This window comes from Pygoscelis adeliae, unplaced genomic scaffold, assembly GCF_000699105.1.
Source record: "Pygoscelis adeliae isolate BGI_AS28 unplaced genomic scaffold, ASM69910v1 Scaffold5, whole genome shotgun sequence".
In the NCBI taxonomy this organism is placed as follows: Eukaryota; Metazoa; Chordata; class Aves; order Sphenisciformes; family Spheniscidae; genus Pygoscelis; species Pygoscelis adeliae.
The window spans coordinates 107,798-119,514 of record NW_008824753.1 but is presented as its reverse complement, the minus strand read 5'-3'; the positions used below and the strand labels follow the sequence as shown (position 1 = coordinate 119,514).

The window sequence follows — 11,717 nt, the reverse complement described above, 5'->3', positions numbered from 1 at the left end:
ACCAAGAAAACCAAACCAAACCCACAAACAGAGAAAAAAACCAAACCCCCAGAATATATTTTCCTCAGGTAAAGGTCAAAAATTCTCCCAGGCTAGAAATAAGAGAAAGATATCCAGCTGCCTGGAGCCAACACTTTAGTCCATGCATCCCTGTCAGTGGTGGCTAGGTTGCAGGGTGACATAAACTTCATCCAGGCTGCTGTCTTTTGGCTCAGAAAGAGGACTTCATGTCTTCAGAATCAGAAGCTTCGCAGAGGAATCTGTACTGCACATGATCCAGCAAGTCAGCACAGTGCACTCAGCCAGCTCTAGGCTAACTCGTAATAAAGACACTGAGCATTTTCAGGAGGCCCTTTTCACACTCATCCCCAATTGATTTGCAATGGAACGGAACACAATGGGTATCTTGTGGGAAACAGTCAACACCAGACAAAAATTAATCATTATCCTTTCAGTACTGAGCATGAGAGAGGATGGGGCAATGGGAGCTAAGGGACTGATAGCGGAGGAATCTGGATACACACATAGTGTTACCTGTTCTATGTTGTTTGTTAATCACCATATATTTGAAGAGGTTCAGTCAGGGCTAGTAGTGGTTTTAGGTCCACCACTAGTGATCTCACAAGCCCAAATAAGGCTTCCAAAGCAATGAGTTTCTTTCACATTACTTTACACAGGGTGCAGACACCCACATGCAAATCTATGAACATAAGTAAATTTAACTTACAGTAAAGGTTTCTGGCTCTTCCCTTTGTTTGTTTTAAACCACAGAAGTATTTTCCCAATTCCATCATGCTATCTTCTAATGGTTAGAGTACAACAATGAGATGATAAAGAACTATATTATTATTATTTTGTCAACATTTGACTGCCTAAGTATTGCCTGTGGCAAATTTACTATTAAAAAAAAATCCTGAGAGACAGAGAAGAGCACATTTCACAGCAATATGCCCACCATTTAAAATGTACGTCACAACTGACTATTTTTTTTTTTTTAAAACAGATGCACTGAGGTATATACACTCACTCACAGCCAATATGCCATTGTACAGCTGAACTTCAGAACCAATCGTATGCCTAATAAACACAAGCCACTTTTCCCGCATTTCAAAAGAAATAAGGAATGTGTTTTACATAAAAACCAATTATAACAGCTTTTGTATTTAATGTCATATTTACAATTTGGACAAACTGAAATATGATAATAATTTTACTCCGTAAGATGTTCTGCTTACTTTATATGAATTAACTAGTCTTTCACTGTCAGCTCACACTCACCTTTCATTCCTAAAGGGACGGGAGGGACAGATATACCATGGAAGCCACAACAACAGAATATCCCAGGGGGAATTTAATAGAATAAACCTCTTGAAACACTCCTGAATTATTTAGATGTTTGTAAAATAGAAATAACTTCTTTCCGATTCCAGGCCCAATTGTAACTTCCTCCTATCACTGCCATGATTTTACTATCTGACCCAGCAGCACAATTTAAGAAAGAGCTTAACAGTTTCTCCAATAAAGCAGAGAGATGGACAACAGATCAAGAGGATGTTCAATCCTACAGAGCTAATTGGTCCATCAGTTTACTTGAAATATTAGTATCTTCCCAATGTTACATAAACTATGAGCAAAATGGATTAAATCAGGAGACAGAATCCTGGTATGCAGGGGAGTAACTGAAATCCTGAGAGAATTACAGCATGAAGAGAAATGTTGTAAAAGCCTTGAAGCTTGAAGAGTAGAAGTGTCCCTTGCACAAGTTTTTTGCTACCTTCTGTAAGACAAAATCATGAGTCACAGTTGGTCTAAATGTTCTTAAATTGCTGCTAATAAAGACACTGCCATGGTAATTCAGGGAAAAAGCTCACCTCTAACTGTTTCTAACTACCACTTTTTATTACCTGTTATTTACAGAATGGCAGGCAGCCAATAAATTCTCAGTAGAACTCTACATCCTCACATAGCTTACAAATCATCTTATTTTCTACCTCTGAACAGCACAACACATTGTCAAATTAGTTTCGCCCTTGCTTCAACTGGCAATTTATTATATCAATCTTCTTAAGTGTTTAAAAATTAACATAAAAATCCCTATTCGGGTTCCTTTAAATAAAAGGTAAGCACACACAGCATTGCCTCACAACAACGGAGTTATTCACATATCTATTTTCAACAGCTACGTTTGGAACAAAAGCAGCTTGGATGCAGAATATATTCAGAAGTTATATACAACCAGGTGAAACATCAGAGATGTATCTTCCCTCTTTCAGCACTACACAAAAAAAAAAAAGGACAAAATGTGTTTAACACATTAAACTTAGCAGGGATGTGCTCAATAAAGAAGGCTGATTTATCAAACATGAGTGGCACCATTGCCACATGATCACCTTTGATTTACATGGCTTTTAATTCACAGCTAGCAATGAAATTTATCAGTTCCCTTTTGGCCCAGGTCATAAAGGCTACAGATTTTAGATGGCATGGAATGGAAAACACCACTGCACTGCTGTCTAAGCTCCCATGAGAAGGCAAAAGAAAACAATGGGTATTACTGAAACTGAAATACAATGTCCCAATGATTAAGAGAGATTCTGAAGAGCAGATAGCTAAAGGCGAAAAAAGTACATCAGAAGTAAGCAGCTTGTGAGACTGAGGGGCTTGCTGACCTACTACACGTCTCAAAAAGGACTCGAAGGTAAAGATTCTGCAGAAAGGCTAAACAATTTCTTAAGCTTCAGGGTATACTGAAGAATTATTTACCCAAGACATACACTTTTGCGGTGAAGAAGAAATACTGTCAGGTTGCGGTATCAGTAGAGGACATGCTGGAACAAACTGATCATTAGAGCAGCAAGTCAGCAACACCAGATGGTTATGTTCTGACAGGATTTTAATACAGTGGTAAGTTTTAATGACTGCATCTTAGCAGTTCAGACACCTGATTCTTCACAGCCAGAGGGCAGAAAACATTTCCAGAAGCACTAGAGGTGATTTGGGGAATCACAGGCACAACATCTTTATTTCAGGCTTAGCATTTCACACAAATTATGTCAGAACTAAATATACACAGGAATGTAGCTTCCCTGCAGCTAAACAACAATGGTACTTGGTTGATTAAAGCACCAGAATGTGCTATAATCTCTGAGACTGACTCATTGTATTAACAAGTAATAATTGTGACTGAGCTGCAAAATGAACACATTGTTACTGCAAATATAAGCTGTAGTTCCTACTGCAACAGCACCCAAAGACAAACTACATTGTGCTGTAAAAGAAAAATTGTTTTCATTTCATTTAATCCTGATATATATACATACAGCAGCACATACACATATACATATTACTTTTTATGGCGTGTATGAAGGAAAAAGTATATTACGTGGAAAGGTTGTATATCTTTTCAGCAAAATGGTAACCAAGTACTTCTACCTTTAGATTACATCCTGCAATTAAAAAACACTGCCAGATATTATTTATTTTCTATTGAAAGTTATTTTATGAACTTCTGGACTGAAAAAAATATTCAGTGAATGAAATCTACCTATGTTCAGAGACTCTTTCCATCACATAATTCCTATCCTAAAGGAGAACACAAACGTAAGACCAGCAAAGGTTTCTGCACTCTGCATGTAATCCTATGTATAAGCTATACTAATAATCAATTCAAGTGCATACTACATTTACACCAAACAACTTGAGAATATACAGTTTGCCGCTGAAGCTTACAATTCTCCAGCTCTCTTATTGAAGATGATCAGATTCCGATGAATATGCTTCAACAAGACAGTGTGCACCTTACAGTGTGCCAAGGAGCACTGGCATGTTGGAGACCTGTACATGCAATAAATTTCAGATGCAAAAAACTGAAGAGAAACCTACAACAAAAAAGTTGACACCCACCATACTGAACAGATTTTGAATTAATTTTAATATCAGTACTTTAGCTTAACATCACTATCACTACAACATATGGAGGGTGCCTTAAACCTTCAATAATTTTTACAGGTCATGACTAACACTGGATTACAGTCACAAGAAACTGGAAACTTGAATTCACTAAGGAGCCAAGGTGAGCAAAATAACTGATCAAGCCATCCACTTCTACACTGGACACAGCTTCTGAGCAGCCTTTTTATGTAGTATGAAGCAGATACAAAAATGTGAAGGAATAGGATCAGCCTCAGCCATGTGTCTTAGAGAACAAAAAAACATGAGGTAGCCAGACTACTAATAATAGAAAAAGAAAGAAGCTTTTTTGGAGGGAGGGGGGAAGAGCATCTCTGAACAAACTGTGCCCATTCTGGGATTCAATTGGATGTGACAGTGACAGTTTTCAAAGACTCACGATGCTAGAAACTAGGACTTCCTTACAAACAGCCTGTTCCCACTTAAGTGGCAGAAAGCTTATTTTACACTAATAACCTTTTTTCTGTTTTCTTTATGTCAAAAGCCTGGCCTATTTTGACGCTGCTTTACCTTGAACCTATTTTACTATCACATTACTACACATGACATACACAGCAAAGACTAATACATAACTGTGCATGCTCAAAAATTTATTTCTGGAAAAATAAACTTAACCATTGACTGACGTTTAATAGGTAAGGCAGCAAAGTGAAAATGAATGTGTTTTATGTATAAACTCAAAGTCTCTTAAAGACTTTGTCCAGAACCTTGCTTCTGGTAGATATCTGAAAAATTACAGTATCATGGTCTGTCAATGAAGAATATGTTAACAGTACCATTCTCTGTATAAAACATTGTCCCGTACTGTGCGCCAGTGCACTACATACAAGTAAACATAGCCTTTTTTGGTATAAGTTAGATTAATCATACCTGACTGTTAGCCAGGATATTTTTGCCATTAATTAAAAAGCAACATGAATTAATACTATAAATAGTCCAGAAGAATCTATGAAAAGTAAAAGTAGATGCCATCCTAGTGTGCAGTACGTTTTCAAGTGGAAACTTCATTCCAAAAGTTGCAGTTCAGAAAAAAGCAAGATCCTTTTATTTTGCTAGATAGTGCTATACTCCTACCTGCAAAAGGAACTGTAAATATTACAGTGAAGCTACATTAATTTTGCTGAGCTTGTATAATTAGGCTTGTACATCAACAATGCTTTAACTATTGAGTATTTTTCCTGCCTAACCACTACAACTAACTTTACAGAAGCCATGCTGATATACTCACTATATACCTTTCACTGTAGACAATGGCTTTATTTCCCCCACCCTGTAGTCATTTTCTGTTATTCAGCCAGATTCAGACACAATTCAACACTGGGAGAAAACTGTGTCTACAGGATTATATCCCTGCAAACAGCCAAGGTGAAGCAGAAAGACAGCAGAGGCAAGTGCAATGATGACAAAGTGTTTGTGTAACTGAAGGCACAGAGATAAGAAATTCAGGCCCTTACCTTATACAATCCACCTCAGATAGTATTTCAATACCCAACAAGCAATCTGTTACTATATTGAAATATCCTGGTATAATGAACTTAGTAACCTGTGAAAGTGAAAACAGTCACCTCTTGTGGTTTAGGTTTGTTTCCACTTGGTTTGGTTCTATTTTACAAATTAATAACAACTTCTGAACAAACCTGATTTTCCTGCCAAATTCACACTGTTTTTCTTGCTTTTTCTTCTGGCTTGATGTACTATACCCTGATGTATTTCTACAAAGCTCACTGTTATTATAGGTGGTTATTACCCAAAACTAAAACAACTATTTTCCTCTGAGAATCAATATAAAAATTCAGGCTGGCTTTGGAATACTTCCCTTTATCTTGTTACAGATTTTTGTCTCCTGGTGAGCTTATTGCAGCTTTTTCTACTCAAAAGAAACTTGGTGGCATATTGTTGTTTGAAACCAGTATCAAATTTCAAAGTAACAGGTAACAACTTCAGGAGCTGAGAGAAACAATCTTTAGGTCAACTGCATGAACCCCCAAAATGATACAGAGCATAAGAGAACACTGCAGAACATTTTAACACAAAGATGGCAAACTGTATGTACAAACATGGATAGAGGGAAGACAGAAAACTACACAAATCATATTTCCATAGGAGTTCTGACAGGATAACTGTGCCATCTATCTGCACTTCTGTACAGGGAAGAGAAGTTACAGGTCTTACTCTAACTGGTGAGCTACTATTTCATGTGCAGATTTATCACTTTTGCCATTTCTATGTTACTAACACATCCATATTTCTAAACAAGAATACTTGTAAATTTCTGAGTTTTGTGAGAATATATCATACATAAGTACTTACTAGCCAGAGAAGTCTTACCTGCTACCAAGGATTGGCTCCCCAGAGGCTCCCAAAGCAGAATAGTCCATGCCATAGAAATTCAGCCCTAGAAGTATTTTATTCCTCCATTTTGAATCAGGATCCAGTACTTGAACACAGGCTCGTACCCAGGGAAGAGGGGAATTGGGACCAGGTCTGTCAAGTTAGCAAAAATCAAAGAGGTTGTCAGAAAAAGTACACATTTATTCTCGGACTTCTCTTTTTGACTAGTGTAATTGTAAAGAGCAAACTATGGCACACAAAAATCAGTGAAGGTTAACCTACAGTCCTATGAATGTTAAATGCACATTCTTCAGTGGCTTGAAGTACTGATGCACAAAACATGCTTGCCCCACTCTTGACTTTGTGATTAATTTCTAAGGTGAAGGGACACAAAACTTCCTACAGTGGGTAAGAAAACATTTCCACCTAGCACATTTTCTCTGTCACTGGGCCTGGCACAATGCCCACACAATAATTCAAAACTCTGTATGACTTCAGTTGTTTTCCAATACCATCCTCAATGCTTTTACTGTAAACTGGCACAACATACTGAGACAAAATCCACCATTTACTTACAGAAAGAACTATAAAATCAATGACTGGTAAGCAAGACAGGTTTCAATGATTGTTTAACACTTATTTATGGATAAAACCCTAAATAGGCAGTTACCTAACAAAAAGCTACATTAAGAAAAAGAGTAGAGCCTTAATACACAGAGTAATTGAATTGCCATACATATAGTATCAGGATATCGTGCTCATTCAATTCCTATCTCATCAGAGAGGAGAGCAGGCTTTATCACAAACACTCACTAACATGATAAAAGGCACTCACTAACATGATAAAAGGAAAAGCATATTCTAGTCTTAAAAATATCAACATCATCTACTCCCTACTAATTATCTGCCTCAAAGCCTTTGGGATATCTGTGTCATTAAAACTCAATGTGCTAATGTTGCTGGAAATTGTGTTCATATTTAAAGGCAAAAAAATTGTGAGAAAACGTATGTATTATCCTGTATTTCATATACTCGGACCAATCAAAGCAAAAGTGAAAAAGATTTGAATTCTTTTTATCAAATCCTCTCTCAGACTAAAAGCATTACATCTCAGAAACTACATTTATTTCAAATACAATGGATGTGAACTGAAGAATGCTTCCCTCCTCCCTTCAAGTAAAAAAGATTAGCAGCTCCAAGTCAGGTCCAAGTAACTTAAAGCACCAGTGAAAGCCTAAAGATGTGACTGTACCGTAACACAACCTGTGATTTTAACATGGCATAAAGCATGGTGCAGATTCGCCACACAGGAAATAAGCAGCCTACAGCACAGTATTTCAAAATGCATTCAGGGTTCCAGATGGGCTTGTATAGCCTGTACAAAAGCCCTTAGCACCTCATCTTCATAGATGTCAGATTTACCCACAGGAAAGCTAAGCTGGATACATCTATGCTGCATATTCCAGCAAGAGAGTAACAAAAAACTGTTCTACCTTCAGTACACATTACTGCCTATGTTTGTTCTCCCCTAGATCACTAGGCTTGAAGATGTAGAGACAGGCCTGGGGAGAGATAGGAAGGAGGTATATAAATTCTTTTCAGAAAAGACAAAAGTTCCTTTCTGTAAAACCTGTCTAGACCTTATCAAAATGCTAATATACTACAGGTGACAAAGTGATGTAATAAACACAAAAATGATGGCATTTCTAAATCTGCCAGTTTACCACAAATATTAACTCTGGAGAGCCACCTTCAAGCAAGATATACAGAATCTCCCAGGAATTCCAAAAGCATATCCTTACTTGCAATTTGGAAGTGAAATGAACCGTGCTTTTGGAGAACAGTAATATAAAAGGTCTCTGTAGAGTTTAAGGACCTCTCAGCTAACTGCTGTTCCGCTTTCACACAGTTAAAAATATTAAGTTCCTGAAAATAAATATTCATGTACAAGAGTGGGGTTTTGTGTTACTTTTCAGTCAGATCAGCTCCCTGATCTGGTTTGACGAACTGCTGCATGAGCAGCTGTATCAGTACAAGGGAGGGACTAGTGGAAGAATGGAAAAACATATTCAAGCATGTCCACATTAGCAGTGCTGCCAAAAGGCAGTCTGCTGCCTCAGGATGAAGCAAATGAGTTGTCAATTCTGCTTTAAAGCTAATTTTTTCGACAATGACATGTACTAGATTATTCATGTACCTACCCTGCAGAACTGTGCTAAATAACTAAAAACAAAAAAAATGTTGCCTGGAAAAGAGTAAGTGTCATGGAACTAGTAAAAGGATAAGTTTTTTAGCTTGAGTACAAAGCCTTTCACAATATCTGCGTGCCAAATATACACTGCTATCAAACAATGCCCTGAGTTACTGTCTTGTTCAAAAATCACCTATCCTAATTACTAATCCAAAACTTCAGTATCTGATACAGTTAAAACACACTGTCCACTTTACTAAAAAATTGAACTCATACTGGAGATTTAACAGTGACTTAACTGGGAATCAGTTCCTTCAGCAATCCTTTTCTAATGTTAGATGGAGCCTTACCGTTGTGGTGTTGAATAGTCATATGTCATGAGACTGAAGCTGTCTATTGCTGAGGCCAACTGATCAAACTCCTTCTTTGTGAACATTCCCGGCTGGTTAGTCCTTTTAAAACAAAGCAAAACAAAAACAACAGGAAGAGATAAATTACTACTATAACCTGGCTTATTCTCTCCTGTGGGTTTCATACCATTTGATCAGGTGAGAAAAATCTTTCATTCTGAGGTGGCAAAAAAAGATATTTCAGTGCCATTCTTATAATAAATGTCTAAGAAAAAAAATATTCAATGCTACTTATGTTGCCAGTGGGAAGAATCAGACTTCCACAGCATACTTACCAAATTAGCACTTCCAGCATAGCTACAATAGTGATTATAAGGGCTGTGGACTAATCAAATTGCCTTAGGTAGCAATCAACTGAGCTCTAAAAGCTTTTACAAAACCTTTAATTGTTTGACCTGTCAAACTGTTTTTGTTACTTATAAAACTAAGTTATCTGAGCCATACTTAAATAAATGGATGGGTGCAGCTGTTGATACAAAAACATAAACCAAAGGTAATTTTTTTATTAATCTGAAAAAGAACAATAATTTCAGCTTGCGCTGTACTTCAGAAATTTTCTGTGTGGTGCTTAGTTGCTGTCTGAGGTTAAATCACGATATGGACTCATAGAGACTACTGACTTCCTTCAACCATTCAACTCAGAAACAATTAATGCACACAAGTTGCCTGAAAACATTGAATCTGTTTCAAAAGAATTCATAACTTCAAACTAGCAGCTCACATAGCACAGCAGGGAACATAAGGCAACCTTAATCACATTGCAAAGATGAGACAGAACTAAAAAAGGAAGAGCTGCTGCCAGGTGTCGTGGTTTAACCTCAGTTGGCAACTCTATCCCTGCTGAAACCAGGACACCAGGAGAACCATGTCCTCAGCCAGAGGGCTCTGAAGCACGTTAAGATGAGACAGACAGGTAGAGAAGTAGCATGTTGTTCTAAATAGCCTGGGAGAGCAGGGCTCATAGAAGAACATTATAAAAGAAAAGGAAAAAAAAAGGTGGTTTAACAGCTACAAACTCTGTGATGCAACTCTGCCATTCAAAAGGCAGACTTAGAGGATAGGACAAGATTCCTCTAGAGAGTAGAGGAGAGAGACAGAAGAATCCAGACCTTCCCAGTAATATCAGAAACCGCTACTTGATCTAGAAATTAGTAGGCAACCCCTATCTAGACAAGGTACACATTAAAACCACTCACGTTCCATCTTAAATGTAAAAACCAAAAAGATGCTCAGTGACAGATGCAAGTAATAAACTGAAAAATCAATTATTTTGACCCTTATCACTTTTGGATCAGCGTGCAAATTCTCCATCCAACAATATGTGCTGAGTGGATCACCAGAGCGTAACAGTGTTCATTTATCAGTTTACAAGGACACTTTCTGTTCCATCACATTAGGAAAGAGGCTAACAGAGTACAGGTTACAAAGTAGGGTAGATTAAATCATTTAACATGCCTGTCATGTAATAAGGGAGCAAAGCATGAATGATACTTGCAAGTCAGATAAATGAACCTGACCAAAGATATACTGGATTATGTAGCTGTAATTTGTATGAAGCATAGTGGTGTTCCGGAAGTCTCTAATTTTTAGAACCAGTGATATACTTGTCATATTAAGGAGAAATCCCATCCCTTTCCTTCCAGGGTGTGCTGGTTTTGGCTGGGATAGAGTTAATTTTCTTCACAGTAGCTAGTATGGGGCTATGTTCTGGATTTGTGCTGAAAACAGTGTTGATAATACAGGGATGTTTTCAGTATTGCTGAGCCGTGCCTACACAGAGTCAAGGTCTTTTCTGCTTCTCACACCACCCCACCAGTGAGTAGGCTGGGAGTGCGCAAGAAGCTGGGAGGGGACACAGCTGGGACAGCTGACCCCAACTGACCAAACAGATATTCCATACCATATGACATTATGCTCAGCATATAAAGCTGGGGGAAGAAGAAGGAAGGGGGGGACGCTGGGATTCACAGGGTTTTGTCCTCCCAAGTAACCATTACTTGGGAATGTGATGGAGCCCAGCTTTCCTGGAGATGGCTGAACACTGGCCTGCTGATGGGAAGTAGTGAATTAATTCCTTGTTTTGCTTTACTTATTAAACTGTCTTTATCTCAACCCACAAGTTTTCTCCCTTTTACTCTTCTGATTCTCTCCCCCATTCCACGGGGGGGGGGAGGCGGGGAGCTAGCAAACCACTGTGTGGTGCTTAGTTGTCAGCTGGGGTTAAACCATCACATGGGGTTTTAACAAATTAAAACAAATCTTCACTTCTGGAACCTATTGGTGGACCTCAGTTTTTTGGATAGTTATCTGCTTGTCATTTACTGCAATTGCAAACTACAGTTGTTCTACAAGAATAAAGAAAATGAAAAAGACACCTTTGAAACAATATCATGGCAACTTGGATCTCTGTAGGCAAAGCAATTCCCAAAGGAAACTCCAGCAAAACACATTTTCAGTAAATTGATTGTGATTACTCATGAAGGAAAAATCATAAAAAGTAATTATAATGTGTATTATATATTAGGGCATGTTGGATTGCTTTATAGATTAAGCTGGGTAGTACTTCAATTAAATTTGTATAGGTAACTTGCCCTCTACATCCATTTTTCGTGTATACTGTCAAGGAATATGAAAAAAAAAAACAACAACAAAAAAACCCCAGGTTAGAATGGATATTGTCATCATTCTCTCCAAAGCAAGCTTGTAACTGAACTACTTCCGCTACAAAGGAATGCCATCTGAGGAGCAAGGTCATAAATTTCCAACTTGGAAGAAACCCAGCAGCAATGAATACACTTTGTCCATTCATGGATAGT

At 37.8% G+C, this 11,717-nt stretch overlaps 1 protein-coding gene across 1 annotated transcript in view; it reads right to left on the bottom strand.

Annotated features, from left to right (window-relative positions):
- CHID1 (chitinase domain containing 1) overlaps nucleotides 1-11,717 on the bottom strand; it is a 122,153-nt gene that overhangs the window by 71,390 nt on the left and 39,046 nt on the right. The window contains exons 8-9 of the mRNA XM_009323422.1: nucleotides 8,842-8,943; nucleotides 6,298-6,453 (exon numbers count right to left, since the gene is read on the bottom strand). Coding sequence (XP_009321697.1) covers nucleotides 6,298-6,453; nucleotides 8,842-8,943 — 258 coding nt within the window. The remainder of the gene's footprint in view (nucleotides 1-6,297; nucleotides 6,454-8,841; nucleotides 8,944-11,717) is intronic.